Source organism: Hakea prostrata, chromosome 5 (assembly GCF_041222555.1).
Source record: "Hakea prostrata isolate BN-2017 chromosome 5, UWA_Hpros_2, whole genome shotgun sequence".
Classification (NCBI taxonomy): Eukaryota; Viridiplantae; Streptophyta; class Magnoliopsida; order Proteales; family Proteaceae; genus Hakea; species Hakea prostrata.
Window position 1 is genome coordinate 40,899,917 of NC_142604.1, and position 16,469 is coordinate 40,916,385.

General features: G+C 39.8%; 1 protein-coding gene across 1 annotated transcript in view; it reads left to right on the top strand.

The window, feature by feature from the left end:
• LOC149015988 (bifunctional aspartokinase/homoserine dehydrogenase, chloroplastic-like) overlaps window positions 1-16,469 on the top strand; it is a 56,091-nt gene that overhangs the window by 22,826 nt on the left and 16,796 nt on the right. The window contains exon 12 of the mRNA XM_089157006.1: window positions 6,623-6,705. Coding sequence (XP_089013132.1) covers window positions 6,623-6,705 — 83 coding nt within the window. The remainder of the gene's footprint in view (window positions 1-6,622; window positions 6,706-16,469) is intronic.

Below are 16,469 nucleotides of genomic sequence, written 5' to 3' on the forward strand. Positions count from 1 at the left end.
GAAACACCTATTCTTGACAGATAGTAAAGAAAAGGAATTTCAGCACTTGAATTCTGATTAATCATGCATATAAGACATCTAAAGTAGAGAAAGAAACACAATAAGGCCTAATTGATAAGCACAACTAAACAAGAATCAATAGGGAAACAAGGGGATGGGGATCTTAGCACCAAAACACTATATTGAATGCAAGGGGATTAAGAAACTTAAAGAAAATAGAGCTGTCTTAATCAATATCAGATTTCTAACAAGGAAATTCAGCAATTAACAATGTAAAGGGAGTCTTCGGAAGTTTTGTTATAAAATAAACTACTGCCAAAGATTAAATGAGAAACATTTAGGGAGAGAGAATGTTACTTGCTGATCCTGGCTGCAAAACAGGGGTTAGAAAACATCTAGAAACATAAATAAGGGAATTTTTTTTTTTGAAGTAATGGTGAATCCTAGGAAAGGAGAGTAGGGTTAGAATGGAGAACCACAGCAAGACTGCTGTACTGGAGGTGATAAAAGAGAAGGAGAGAAAGAAAAGAAGAAATAAAAAAAAGAAGGTACGATAGAGAAGAAAGACAATTCGATGGATAGCCAGGGAAAGAGGAAGAAGGAAGAAAAAAAGTAAAAAAGAAAACTGAGAGAAGAGGGTTAGAAAAAATCGATAAAAAGGAAAAAGGAAAGAGAGAAAAGAACAATTATGCAAAGAAAAGAAAAGAAGAAGAGAGGAAATTGATCCACGTAAGAGAGGAAAGGTAGAAGAGGAGTAGAACTTACTAGAAATCCACGCCAAGAAAGAGAGTCGCACAAGAGAGAAGAATCTTTTAATTTTTGCATTCATTCATTCATTCATTGCCACGAATTCCATACAAGGATTAAATAAAAAAAAATTGATCCCTCCCAACCCTACATGTTTAATTCCCTAAATAACCCCAACTTATGTTGTAAATATAACCTAAATCCAAAATATTTCAAAATTGAGCCAAAATAGACTCTAGGCCCAGCCCATAAAGACTCAAACATGAAATTAAAACATTTCAGTAATAAACTACTACCCAACCCACTAAGACTTAGGAAAATAACATGACAAACTGCCTATGAGCAGTGTTTCTCATCGAACCATAGGATCCTAGCAATCTGATAACCTCTGAACTCATCATCCATCCACATAGATGCTGTCGTGGGATGATTTCTATGTCGGCGTCGCCCGGTAAACTCAGAATTGCTCACTGATGTCCATCACTCCATCACTCTCTCCCTTCACTCTCTAATTTAACTGAGATGGCCGGGAGCCAGAGCAGGTGCTACTGTTCTGCCCCTTTCTGTCTCTCTCCCTTCCCTCTCTTCACTCTCAACCGTCTCTTCTCTCTCTTCCTTCTCCATCTAATTTGCCTGAGATGGCCCCCAAGAGAAGATCTATTTTCCGCCATTCTGTCTCTCTCCCTCTCTATCATCTCTTCTCTCTCCCTTCCCTCACCCCCCTCTCTCTCGTCTCTCTCTATTATCTGAGAATGGGAGTTGGGAGCCGGAGCAAGCAAATCCCTCTGGGTGAAGGGACATCTGCCTATTCTCTCTCTCTCATTCTTTCTATTGTTTTAGCTCTCTTGTTCTCTCTCTCTCTCTCTCTCTCTCTCTATTGTTTTGGCTCTCTTGTTCTCCCTCTCTCTATTGTTTTGGCTCTCTTATTCTCCCTCCTTCTCTCTCTCTCTCTCTCTCTCTCTTCAAACCCTCTCTTCTCCCCTCTTCCTGGTGTGAATGAGTCTTTTCTCTCTGGTTCCATCTCTCTCTTCCCTCTTGTTTTATTTGTCTTTTCCTTCTCCCTCCGTCCCTCTCTTCCCCCCCTGACTTTTGGCTACTCTTCCTCTATCTTATTTCTTCTTGCTTCTTCTCTCCTTGCTGAGAGCCGCCCCAAGCCCTCCTCCCCCCCCTACCCCCTCTGTTGTGCTATGCGTTAATCTCCTGCTGCTGTTGCTGCTGATGGATGCGAAGCCTCTGAAGTCAACTCTTTCTTGCAATGAAGTTGAGGATTTTGCACCTGCTGCAACCTCTTCTTCTGAGATTGCTGATATTAGGGCTTCTGACTTCTTTGCCAATCCTACAACAGCTGAACCAGCCCCCTTGGGCCATGCAACTGCGACATCCGAATCCTGCTATGTTGCTCCACTCACTTCAGAAGCATCTATGACAAGAAACCCCTCTAGTTTGATGCATTGCCACCTGCCATCCTTGCAGTCAAGAAGAAGAGGAAATCGTGAGGTTTCTAGGTTTGGCTCATCGAGCTTGGCCTCTTGGCCTTGTATTTGGTCCATTATTGCCTAATGTTTTGTATCTTCCATCTCTTTGTGCGCCCTTTTAGGTTTTTTGTAAGGCTTGTTGCTACATATTGAGTATTAGTGGTTCTTTTTGTATTTCCCCCGTCTTTCCATTGTTAATGAATTTTTATTCATTAAAAAAAATAAAAATAAATAAGTCCATGGCCAAATGGTATTACTAATTCTAAAACTTGGAACTCTGGAAGGTAACTGGCAGATTACAGCTTGAGAGGAATGCATTGAAGGTGAACCATCCACATGAAAATGGCTTTCATGATTTGTGTGGGAGAGCTGACTTGCGAGTCGAATCTGTCAATTCTTTGTTTTTTAGGCCAAGAGAGATTTTATGACCAAAACCCTGAAGAGAGGAGTGAGGGAGAATAGACAAGGGAGGAGAAAAGAGGGGGGGGGGGGTTGTGGGGAAGGAAAACCAGGAAAGCCCACCGATTAGGCTTCAAAAGGGAAGGAATCCAGTCCTTAGGTAACAATGATGTGTTTGTTCCTAAAGGATCACAGAAGGGCTTATGTGGAACCAAGAGTAGAGCTGACATAAAATGAAATGGCTTTCCAAATCAAGTAAGAGAAGGAGGTTTTGAAGTCCATATTCTGAGATTCTGCTCCGTCCAAGTGTGAGAAATTGTGGCAAAAAGACAACTTGCTAATGGTGTTACAAATTGATGAACCTGAGAAGGATAGAGCCAGCCAGCGCCATTCTTGGTTGAAAGAAAGTGGGGTGGGGCATCTTCTGCTGAGCCAAAGAGAGGCTAGGGCTATGGAACTGGTGAAAGTCAAGGAGAAAAGAGGTCGGTGACATCCTCGACACCATTCCAACAAAGGGTGCAATAGGGGGAAACATGTATATGGTGATAGAGAAGGAAGGAATGGTAGGTAGACAAAGGATCAAGGTTCTCCATGTGGTTAAGGATTGGTGAGGGGTGGCTTTGAACCACACTAGCTTATGCCATGGGAACAGGGGATGTAGGGTGGGTGCAATGCTAGGCTAAGGTGGTGGAGAAGTTTCTATTGCCTGAAGGGAGCCGCCATAAGTAGTTTATTCTGAAGCCAGGGGGGGGCATTCTTTGGATTCTGGAGGAGTAGATTGCTGGGGTACCCAATTGAAGAGAACATTGAGGGGTTGCTGGAGGTCATGCTAGATGGAAATGTTAGTTTAGGTGCAGGAGAAGTGTGAATTAGATTTGCTATGGTTGGAATAAACTAGTGCAGCACTGCAGCCAGATGTAGACTTGTTTGGAGAAGATTTTCCTGATAAACTTAAGGAGGCTAACAATATTATAGTAGTCAATTCTGCAAATGCGAAGGCCAAGGCCTCTCTTCAGTTTTAGGCTGAAAAATAAATGCCCCCTGATTAGGTGAAGGAATTTGGGAAGTTCTTTGCCTTTAAAAAGGAAGCCATTAAAGAGATATGTCAAAGGCATCGATAGTGGGTTTGGGAGGGGTATAAGTAGCACGAGGACTGAAGGACCAATTTAGTTAGCAAAAAGTTTCCAGCATAGGAAAGGAGTTTGCATTGGAGTGCAGTGATGGGCAATGAGCCTGATAGGAATAAGGGGAAGATTAAGATACTTAAATGAGGAGGGTCCCGAGTGAGTAGCCGATAAGGTGGAGGGAGATTGTGATAGACTTGGTAATGTAGTACTGTATTTGATTGATCAAAATAGTAGCCAAATAGGACCTTTCACAGGGAATCAGTTTCAAATTTGATGGACTTAAGGTGAAACAGAGTTTAGATGGGAAAGAGGGCTGAAACTAGAATGCTATTAATGACGATCGAGCTTATGTGGGTCAAGGTTTTCCCTTGAACCCCAAAGCTTCCGCGGGCTTACCCCTTTAGTTTAGTTAGATTGAAGGCTTCCTTCCAGGACGGTACTCGACATTCTAAATAGAAAGCAGAAAAGTAAGTAATAGAAAACGGGAAGGGCACTTCATCCACCGCCATAGGACCGACCTACTACACTGCCACATCTAGAAAGCGACCTATGTTTACCAACTTTCTTAGATAGGTCTTGTGAATAGATCTTCAAATAGGGGTAGAACTATAATGAAGAAAGTGACAATAACAGTGTAACATGTAACACCCGGGCTTCACACCGCAAGGTGGATCGATTGGATCGAACACCAACCTACCTTGATCAAACACAAGGGTTCTCCAAAGAGGAGGAATGCTAGCAAGCAATTTGATTTCAATTCATGAGTTGTTTCTTCACCACTTACATAAGTCTCTTTATATAGTATTCAAAAGAGACATAAACATTAATGGTAACATTCAACCACTAGTTAACACAACCTACTACAAACATTAATGAAAACATCCAACTATTACCCAACACCACTAGTCAAAACAAATATGGAAACACCCAACTACTACCCAACACCACCTACTAGCTCCTTTTGTTGACTTTTCAAAGCTAGACTTGGGCTTAGTTCAAAATAGTGGGCTGATATTCTCCCACTAAAATAATCCAAGCCCATGAAACCATGGGCTCATTTTATCCCACTACAATAGTCCTAGCCCATGCAAGCCATGGGCTGTTTTGGATCATATCCTTAGGCTTTGATGGGCTTGACCATTGGACTTTTCTCTTTCTTGTATATGTTGCTAATTTTGCATCAACTCTCCCCGGCTTGAAAACATTCGTCTCCGACGAATGGATGAATGATATGTAACGCTTATACCCATCGGGATCGATTTTCTCGAGGTTGTCAAAATGAATCCAAGTGCTATTATGTCGTGGACGATTCTTCCATTTGATCTCGCCCTTGCCTTGCTTTAAACCTTCGGTAATAGGTGTCATGACTGCATTGAAGTTTTGAATGACTCTTCTGAAAAACGATGCAAGTCGATGGAAATTATGAACTTCAGCAATCAACTTCATGATGTGTTCCTTATTTTTTGGTAAAAACTCATGATATGTTTACCGAGCCACTGTGTGCACTTGCATTTTGAAGGAACTGTTCAAAGTTGGGCCCTTGGTGAGATCTATATGCTCCAGCTTGAGGCGAAGCATCTAAGATTTTGGTTTCTTTTTGTTTCTGTTTCTAAAATAGGTTATGTTATGTTTGGTTTGGTTTGTTTGTTTGGTTCATCACTATCTCTATTTCTTTCTATGTTCGTAGTTCTTATTCCTATTTTCGTAGTTCTTATTAGAAATAGGAATCGGGCTTTCTAACTTAGATTTTAAATAAAGACATCACTGGATTGGGGGGGGGGGGGGGGGACTGGCAAGTTCAACAATTCTTCCAGTCCCTATCTTAAACTTCTACATTCTCCAGCATCTCTCCTCTCTTGGCTCTGGTGTTCTATAGTACCTGGCCCTGTTACAAGGTTTATAGTTGTCAACTGACAGCCCTTGGATTAAAATGGAGATTATTCAAGACATGGTTGTCAAAGTGTCCGCCTAGGCCCATTTTTGGGTCATGATGATCTGGGGTCGCCTTGGTTTTCATTTCTCTCTAGCACCTTGCCTTGCCCTATCGCCTTGACAACCATGATCAAGACACACAACACTAGCATACAACCTTTACCCTGACATTGCTGGTACCTCCTTTTTTTAATAATAACTTACTATTAGTAGGTCACATATCTTTCAACTTCTGTCGGTGCAAAATGACATTTTAGTGGGCATTCAGTTTTCATGTCTTTTTAAATAACTATATAAAGGGAGTTGTCACAAGATGTTGATATGGCTATGAACCCTGGAATTTTGTTTGGAGCAGGATTGTATATTGAACACCAGGAATTTGGTTGCTTCTTTTTTTTATTTGTTTTTTTAACTATTCATCTTTTTTCTGAAGGTTCTTTATGGCAACAGCCACATAGTTCGTAACTTCCTGTCTTGGATTTTCCTTATTTCTTTTTCATCTTCATCTTTCTGAATTCTTAATTCTTTCCTGAAACCTTAAAGCTGAGGCTTCCTTGGATTCGTAATTTATTATATATTGCTGTTCACTTCTTTTTCTGATTTCCTTATCTATCTAGATCAGAATCTCTCTTTATTTCTGGGTGCTATCCTATAAGGCCTTCGACAGTACAATTACTTTGTTTTTTGTTTTGGGCAAATTTTCTTAATCTAAGTCAATACACTAATATCACAGTTTATCTGCACTTCATATGATGCAGCCCAGCTAATTACTTTTTATTTTTGCCTCTCTCTTTCCAATGTCATTGTCATTTTTAATTTATGAATATTTATGACTTTCTCTACATTAATCCCTAGTTAGAACAATAAATTTGAGTTAAATTTGTAGATTAAAATTGATTCTCACTTGATACTAATTATACTTCTAAAACATTCTGTTGGCAGGCAGCAGTCCTAAAAGAAGAAATGAATATTGATTTGCGTGTTATGGGTATCACGGGATCAAAGACAATGATTTTGAGTGATTCGTAAGTCCCCCCACCCTCAAAAAGCATTTAAACATTTTTTTTCTTCTTTTTCTGGGTGAATAAAGCAATTCATTAACTAGAGGATAGAAAGGAGAAGGGGGGAGGTTTGGGGTTGAGGCCATTCAAACCAAAAACAAGGCCCAGCCAGAAAAGGCAAGGGCATGCAAAAGTTGTCCCGATCAAATACAATCCAAAATGGGCAAAGAAGTGAAAAGGCCTCGGCCACAACAAGGCAAGCAAAGTCAGAACCAACATAGCAAAGTGCCCCCAAATTTCCTTCAATAGGGGCATAATCTTTTTACTTGCAGGAAGATGTCAAGGGAGTGGAACAATGACCATTTATGCGTTTGATGTGTCACAAAAGAGATTTTTCCTTCTCTAAAGAGAATTGCTAACTCTTCTCTGTACTTTGACAAAATTAATGTCACACCCCTAAACTTCGAGGAAGTACTAATGCACTTCTCTGACTGACACCATTAGTCTTTTGTTTGTGTTGTAATGTGAAGAATTGCTCAGAAAAGTATATGATTCATAGACCCCCAATAGGGTATTTATAGTTACAATATGGTTAAGTCCCACACTAAGTAGGAAAAGGAAATGCAAAACAAATAGAAAAAAAATTAACTCTAGACTTATTAGGAAAGAAAATCCTATTCTAATTAGAAAATCAGTCCATGTTTTCAGCACTCCCCCCTTAAGTTTGAGCATAGATATTTATCATGCCTAACTTGCTCATAATGTAATTGAATACCTTTGTACTTAAGCTATTTGTGAGCACATCAACCCGTTGCTCTTTTGAAGTAACAAAGGTGATATGGATTAACCCAACCTCAACCTTCTCTTTGATTAAATGTCTGTCAATCTCCACATGCTTAGTCCTGTCATGCTGTATTGGGTAGTGAGCTATGCTGGTCGTTGACTTACTATCTGAGTATAACTGTATAGGAACCTCCAAATCTATTCCAACATCCTGAAGCAGGCCTTTAAGCCATAGTACCTCACAAATGCCTTGAGCAATCGTCCTAAACTCTGCCTCGACACTGGACCTCGCAACCACAACCTATTTTTTGCTTCTCCAAGTCACAAGGTTACCTCCCACATACATAAAATACCCGAGAAGTCGAAGGTCCTGCCCAGTCTACATCTGTATATGCCTCAATCTTCAAATGTCCGTGAGTTGAAATTAAAATCCCTTTTCCTGGAGTAGCCTTCAAGTATTTCAAGATCTGATATACTGCATCCCCAAGTGTGAGGAGTAGGGATCATGCATATACTGGCTAACAAGACTAACTACAAATGTGATGTCAGGTTAGTGTGAGATGGATAGATCAACTTTCACACTAATTTTTGATACCTTATCTTGTCAATTGGTTCTCCTTCTTTTGCCTTCAAGTGTAGGTTAGGCTCAATGGGAGTCTTAGTAGGCTTACATCATAGCATCCCAGTTTCCTTAAGAAGATCTAATGTATACTTTCTTTGAGATAGAGATATACCGCTAGCAAAATATGCCAACTCTAAACCTAGGAAATATTTGAGTTTTCCCATGTCTTTGATCTCAAATTTGGTTCCCAAAAGTCTTCAATACTGAAATCTCATCCTCACTACTGCCTGTGATCACAATATCATCAACATATACTAAAAGTATAGTAGTGTGAGAACCATCTCTTTTAATAAACAAAGTGTGGTTTGTATTGCTCTACTTATAGCCATTAAATATCATTGCCTTATGGAACCTTCCAAACCACGCTCTTGGAGATTGCTTCAACTCGTATAAAGCCCTCTTTAACTTGCACACTTTCCCATAAGTCTCAGTAGTAGAATCATGGAACAAAGTGTCGGCGATATATCGCCTTGTTACTTGGGGGGGGGGCGACACGACTCCCCCAAGCTACACGACATATACCAAATGTCGGTGATATATCGCAAAAAGTTGATTTTTCGGCGATATATCGCCAAATTCGCCATATTTAAAAAAATTTCATTCAGCTTTTCACTAATTTTTCATTCGATTTTTGCCAAAGTGACGTAAGACCTCTGCAAGCTCCAGGGGCGCTGTCCCCACACCCTCGCCGGGGCGGCCTCCCCGGTCGGCAACAGAATGTGAAGCATGAGTCATACTCAACATAACTGTATTTCTCTTCATCATTTGTGTTCTGTTTACATTAGTTTATATTAGTTTTCCAAACTTCCAGTTTTGCCTTCTTATAGCCTGGCATGTGCTAATCAAAAACTTTATTTTAAGTGATGTTTTAGGCCAAAATAATGGTCTTAGTGTATTTATTGGCCTCAAATTAGGCTACACAACAAAATTCAAGCCAAAACGACCTTAAATACCCCCCGAAACCAAGGGTCGAATTTTCATTGACACCCTTGCCAAAAGTCACCGACATGTCGCCGTGTTGGTGGTGTCACTAGTCATCGACATGGCCACACTGTCCGATATTTCGGACCTTGAATAGAATACCCAGGTGGTACATCCATATATACCTCCTCTTGGAGTTCTCCATGCAAAGAAGGCATTCTTTACATCTAACTGTTGTAAATTCCACCCATTATTAATTGCACATGAAATAATAGTACGTACTGTGTTCATCTTGGCAACAGTGGCAAATGTCTCCTGGTAGTCAACGCCATAATTCTGAGTGAAGCTTTTGGCCACCAATCTTGCCTTGTACCTTTCAACAGTCCCATTTGCCTTGTGCTTGATCACAAACACCCATTTGCACCCAATAGTCTACTTTCCTGTGGGCAAAGTCACCAAATCCCATGTTTTGTTTTTCTCTAGAGCTTGCATTTCTTCATCCATAGCTTCTTTCCAGTTTGAGTGAGATAATGCTTCCTGCCAAGTTTAGGAATAGAAGTAGAGGACAAAGAGGAAATAAAACTATGAAATTCTGGGGATAGGGACTGATATAAAACATAATTGGAAATAGGATATTTGGTTCACGTTCGAGGCTGCTTTCTTAATGCAATTGGTATGTCCGAAATAGGATCAGAAAAAGGGTCAAAGACAAACTCACCTGGAGGAACGGATTGTTTAGGGCCAGGAACCAAAGCTTTTAACTGACTTGGTTTAGAAGGAGTCACTCGTTGCTTTCTTTGATAGGTTTTCAGAGGTCTAGTTTGCCCTTGTATATCATCCACTAGCTTTTCCTGTCTGGTCACTCCATCTTCCAAAGGCGGATCATCTGCAGGAATCTCAAGAGAAATATCAAAAGGGGGGGAATCAACACTGGAACCTCTTCACTAAAACTCTTTCCCCCTGAAGAGGTAGGGGGAAAATAAAGAATCTATTCCTGGAACACAACATCCATAGAGACGAAAAAAATGCGAGAACTAGGATGATAACACCTATACCCCTTCTGTATAGGAGGATAACCCAAGAAAATGCACTTTAACCCACGAGGATCTAACTTTCCATGAACATGGTGGTTCCGGACAAAAGCAACATCCAAAAACCTCAAATGACATTGTAAAGGCTGCTGTCCCTAAAAAAACCTCAAAGGGACAGCGTTGTTCTAAGTCTTGGGAAGCATTCGGTTAATTAGATATGCCACAAGTAAGAATGGTGTCACCCCAAACTGAGGAGGGACATTCATAGTAAACATGAGGGAACGGGCTACCTTGAGTAGATGTATTCTTGCGTAACCCCATTTTGAGGTGGAGTATTGACGCAACTAGTCTGGTTTATGATGCCATGGTTTGCTAAGTAGGAAGGGAATGCTCCACCCAAGTACTCAGTTCCTTTATCCGTACGAAGGATTTTGATTGTCTATCCAAACTGAGTCCTAATCATATTATAAAAATTTTGAAAACACGAGAAAACGTCACTTTTTTGGTGAAGTAAACCCATGTGGTCCTAGTGCAACAGTTAATAAAGATGACAAACTATCTATGACCAGATAAAGACACGGTCCGAGAAGGACCCCCACACTTAGAGTGAATGACTAAAAAAGGGATTTTACTACGATTATCTGAAATAGGGAAAACATGCCTAGTTTGTTTGGCCAAAATACATGTCTCACAATAAAAATCATTAAACTTACATTTTGTAATCAGATCCGGAAATAACTTGGACAAAATAGGTAAAGGAATGTAGCAAATATGCATAGTTGTCAAAGTGGAAAGGCGACAAAAGTGATTGGGGCCCCGCCTAGGCAATTAGGCGACAAAGCAGAGCATAGGCGACCAAAGCGGTTCGGTAATTTTTTTTAAAAATTCAAGAATCATAATTATGAAAAATAATTCAAAAAAAGAACACAAACATAAGTTCATCTCATCAAACCATGGTTGTCAAAGCGTTTGCCTAGGCATTTACTGATTCATTGATCTTGATGTTGAGTATGGCTTATGCTTCACATTCTGTTGCCGGCGGGGGTGTGGGGACAGCATCCCCGGAGCAAAAAATAGGTTCTATGTCACTTTGGGCCTTAGAGTTCCTTTGCAAATTGGTCGTCAATTAAGCAGTTGAAAAACCGCTTTGCCGCTTAGCTTTGACAACTATGCCAAGACGACAATGCTACTACAATAAGGTAAAAAGTGCAGCAGAGGTGGAACTAGAGACTGTAGAAAGAGCAGATAGGGACCCATCCGTCAAGTAGAGCCCCCCTTTTTGTCTACCACAGCCAATCGTAAGCCTTGTTTCCAGGTCTTGAACACATAATAAGAAGGAAATAAATTTATTTTGCAGTTCATATCACGAGTAAGGCTACTAGTAGATAAAATATTAGCCGAAAATTTAGGAACATGCAAGACATTAGATAAGGTAAGAGAAGGCGAACAAATCATAGATCCTTTCCTAAAGATAGGGGAGAGAAACCCATCAGCCGTTCGAATGTCATGAGTAAAAGGAATAGATGAATAAGTATGAAATAAAGTAGATGAGCTTGTCATATGGTCGGTTGCCCCAAAGTCGATTATCCAGGAGGGATAAGTCAAATTGACATTATGAAAACCAAAAATACCTGTAGGGAATTGTGGATCAACATAGGGAACAATGACAGATGCTATACTTGCACTGGAAGTCGGTGCTGGAGAAGATGAGTCGAGTCTGGACATCAACTAGCGAAAGTGCTGGAGCTCATCTGAGGAAAGAGGTGCTGGAGTACTCAGGGTGTCAGAACTGGCTTGATTTGCAGATGCTTGATTGCTGCCCTTGGTTCCATTCCTACCTCTTCCATGGGAATTTGTTGGACGTTCATTCAACTTCCAACACTTGTCCTCTGTATAACGCTCTTTTCCACAATACTTACACTTTACTTGAGGGCAAAAATTACCAGAACTAGATTTATTATTGCCAGAACTAACCACTAATGTAGATCTATCAGATGTCTGAGTGTGTACTATAGCTGTCCTACCGTCCTTTGTATCTATCATGGCATAGGCTTGAGCCAGAGAAGGAAAGGCTCTTTGGAAAGGATTTGTGCGCGAATTTGATCAAATTCTATATTCAATCCTGCCAAAAAAATAATAAACCTGTTGTTTATCTTCCATTGTTGATAGGCAATAGCATCTTTAGCATTCTTCGGTGTAAACTTCCCATAGAAATCTAAAGTCTGGTAATAATCCCAAAGAGTGCTATAGTACTTAGAAAGAGTAAGGGTCCTTCTGCTGTAACTGATTGATTTTCCGTCAAATTTCAAGCATTGTGCATCATTGCCTACTTTGGAGTATGTATCTTTAGCAACTTTCTAAATAGTTGCTGCATTAGGAAGGAGGAGATAACTCTCTGCTATGCTTGATTCAATGGAGTTGATGAGAAAGCCCATGACCAAGCATTCATCTGTATACCACTTGGAAAGTTGCAAACCAGGTGTGGAAGGTTTGGTAGAAGTCCCATTAAGATGATGAGTAAGACCACGAGCACCAACAACAAGGGAAATTGAGCGAGACCATCTAAAGATAATTTGTCCCATTAAGTTTCATAGTGGTTGTCTGAAGTGGACACGATTCCTATAAATGGAAGACATGGGAGACTCTTCAGATATACTAGACAGGGAGATATGGAATCAACCATTGCAAGAAGAAACCACTCAAATTTACAAATAGTTCCTTGTGACTATTTGAATTTACATAAAGCTCCCTAAAGTTTTTGAATTCACACAAAAGCCCATGAAAGTTTTTGAATTTACAAAAAGTCCCTGAAATTATTTGAATTTACGAAAAAAGTCCCTAGAACTATTTGAATTTGCAAAACAGCCCCCATAACTATTCAAATTTATGAAACTGCCCCTGAGAACTATTTAAATTTCTGAAACAGCCCCCCAGAACTCTTCAATTTACAAAACGGCCCCCTGTGAATTGAAGGAAATCTGCCATGATCTTAGAAACATCCTTTATGAGTCATCAATGGGTCTAAAACATTCACAAGGTCTGGTTAAGTCAGGTGATAGGTTCTAGAGGGATTAAAAGCACAAGGTACTGGATTGTGGTCAGGAGGAGAAGATGCCACTGATTTCAAAAAATGCAGAAGTTTCGGATACCATGGAACAGGATCAGGGAATATCACAGGAACTCATAGAAAAGGATCAACAGTTGAGCCAGCGATTTAATGAGAATGAAGCTGAACATTCTGAATAAGCATTGTCTGGCAGTTCAGAATATAGGAAAAGATCGAAAAAATACGCCTTGAGAAGTGTCGCCTAAATGCTCAGGTGGCTGACAAACTGGAGGAGAACTCTTTATTGACAAAGAAAGGTAAACTGGGAATGGGTCCAGGGAGCAGCGGGAGCGGCGGCGGCAAGGGGTATCGAGAGAAAGAAGGTTTCTCTACTTCCCTCTTTCTTCCCTAATCGAAATTAGGCTCTTGATACCATGTTATAATGTGAAGAATTGCTCATAAAAGTATATGATTCATAGACCCCAATAGGGAATTTATAGTTACAATCTAGTTAAGTCCCGCACCAAGTAGAAAAAGGAAATGCAAAACAAATAGAAATAAAAAACTATAGACTTATTGGGAAATAGAATCCTATTCTAATTAGAAAACCTCAGTCCATGTTTTCAACAGTTTGCAATCTCTATTTTACCTTGTACTAACAGCTAAATTGAAATTCAATGTTACCTTTTCTTCATTTTTTTACCACCATCACCCCTGGTTTTCTCAGGGTTTTGCTTTTGAGTTTCCTCATGGGGCTTCTTCTTCTTTGAGTTCTCCTTTCAAGTCTGTGATGGGTTTGACAATTCAACTGATCCCTTAATTGCTGAACAATGAAATGCAGACTCCACTAAAAGGGTTTCTCCCTTTGAGTTCCCTCTTTGGGCTTCATCTTCTCTGAACTCTTCTGTTGAGTCCATTATGAGTTCTAAACTTGCACTGATGCCTTAATCTCTGAACAATGAAATGCTGACTCCAAATTCTTCAGAAGCCTAGATCCCTTTCCCCTGCCTTGATGATACATTCAGGCTCCAAATCTCACGCTTCTGTTGTCACTAAACCAATAAATACACATTCTGATTTTCCCTTCTTCCAAGTTCCAATCAGCACACGACAGACAAGTGGAACAGAAGCAGAAGCAGAGTCAGAGAGAGAATTTGGTTTTTATTTGTACCGATGGTTAATGAAGTCATATTGTAGCTGCAGAAGGAGTCAGAACTTTGAAGTTCTTAGAATCTGTAAAGTATCAAGAAGAAGGTCTTGAGAAGGTGGAGGGAGATGAAGATGGAAGCAGGATAAGAGAGGTGAAAGGCGAAGAATAGAAAAATCTAATGTATCCCTATTACATACCTCAAATAAAAAGTTACTTGCCCATATAGAAGAACCAGAACTGAGGAATGGATGAGATGGATAAATTGAAGTGAGCAATAGAGGGGATTCATTTAGTGTTCCTAAAGGGAAACCAAATGACATCAAGTCCAATAGCTGCCTCTTTACAACATGTAACTTTCTGAAGCAGAATGAAAAACTTGTTTTGCTTAATATGACTATGTGAAGCTTAACTTGAAATCCTTGTTTGCTTTTTGAGTTTCAAACTGACCTTCACTTCAACTTCAAACTTTCAAAAATCCACATAATTCCCTTCTTTGCCTTTCCTTTTAGTTTTGTAAATTTGTAGATAAAATGATAAATAATAAAGCATCATCTTCTTGATTTCAAAGCAAATGCAAATAGAGTATTGGAGAGATAGCTTGGAGGGCTAGTAAGGATTGGTGGATCAGAGAACACGACAGGAGAAAAACTGATGGGGGTAAAATCACCCACCTAAACTAGACTTAGATTATTTGCCCAGTTGATGGAGATAGAACAGAGGGAAGCTGGTTGCATGGATTAGGGATTCTGTTTTTTCTTCATCGGATTTTTTTTATCGCAATTTAAAAAGCATGGAAGTCTCTTTCGGAAATGGCTTCAACATTGGTGAAATGAAAAGTTAGCAGCAAGTGCAGTTTGCTCAGGACATTGATTACTAGGGAGTTGAAGCCGGAGGTGTTGAAAGAAATGATTGTGGTGAATGGCTTATTGATCATTGATCTCAAGCCCTCTATTTATAATTAAGTGGAAAGCACACTATTACAAGGAATAGAATTTTACATGAATATAAACTCTAATTTAGCTCCTATACAAACTCTTATTGAACTCCTAGTAGAATCCAACATTCCCCCTCAAGTAGAGGCATAGATATTAGTCATGCCCAACTTGCCTACAATAGGAAGGAAATCTCTTTCTTTTAAACCCTTAGTGAAAACATCTGCTACTTGGTCTCCAGATCTTACAGAAGGCATGCAGATAAGCCCTTGTTCCAACTTTCCTTTGACAAAAAACCTGTCAATTTCAATGTGCTTAGTTCGAGCATGTTGCACCGGATTATTAGCAATACTAATAATAGCCTTGTTGTCACAATATAACATCATAGGATTTGGAACTTGGACTCCAATATCTTGCAACAAGCCTTTCAACCATAGTAGCTCACAAACTCCACAAACCATAGCTCTATATTCAGCTTCGGTACTAGATAAAGCTACCACATTTTGTTTCTTACTTCTCCAAGTAACTAGATTACCTCCAACAAATATACAATAACTTGAAATTGACATCCTGTCTGGAGATCCAGCCCAATCTGCATCAGTGTATGCTTCTACTTTTAGATTATTAGTGGGTGACAAAAGTATTCCTTTTCCAGGAGTTCCCTTCAAATACTATAGTATTCTGGTAATGACCTTCATATGAGCTAAATATGGATCATGAATGAATTGGCTCAATATCCCTACAGCATAAGGGATGTTTGGCCTGGTGTGGGACAAGTAAATAAGCTTCCCTACCAACCTTTGATATCTCCCTTTGTCCATTGGTTCTCCCTCTTTTTCTTTAAGTTTAGCTGCCCCTTCAATAGGGGTTGCTTTACACCCCAACATTCCTACTTCTGATAATAGATCTAGGACATACTTTCTTTGGGATAGGAATATACCTTTCTTTGATCGAGCCACCTCAATCCCTAAGAAATACTGTAACTTCCCTAGATCTTTAATTTCAAACTCTTTGCCAAGAAAGTCCTTCAACTTTTAAATTTCTTCACCATCATTCCCTGTGATGACAATATTGTCTACATAGACAATGAGAAGTGTGATGTTAGTACTTGACTTCTTGACAAATAGTGTATGATCAGCATTGCTTTGCTTGTACCCAATAGAAGTCATTGCCTTCAGGAGGCGTCCAAACCAACATCTAGGAGACTGTTTTAACCCATAAATTGACTTCTTCAACCGACAAACTTTCCATGCACTATTGTCATAAGAGAAACCATGTCGGATTTCCATATAGACTTCTTCTG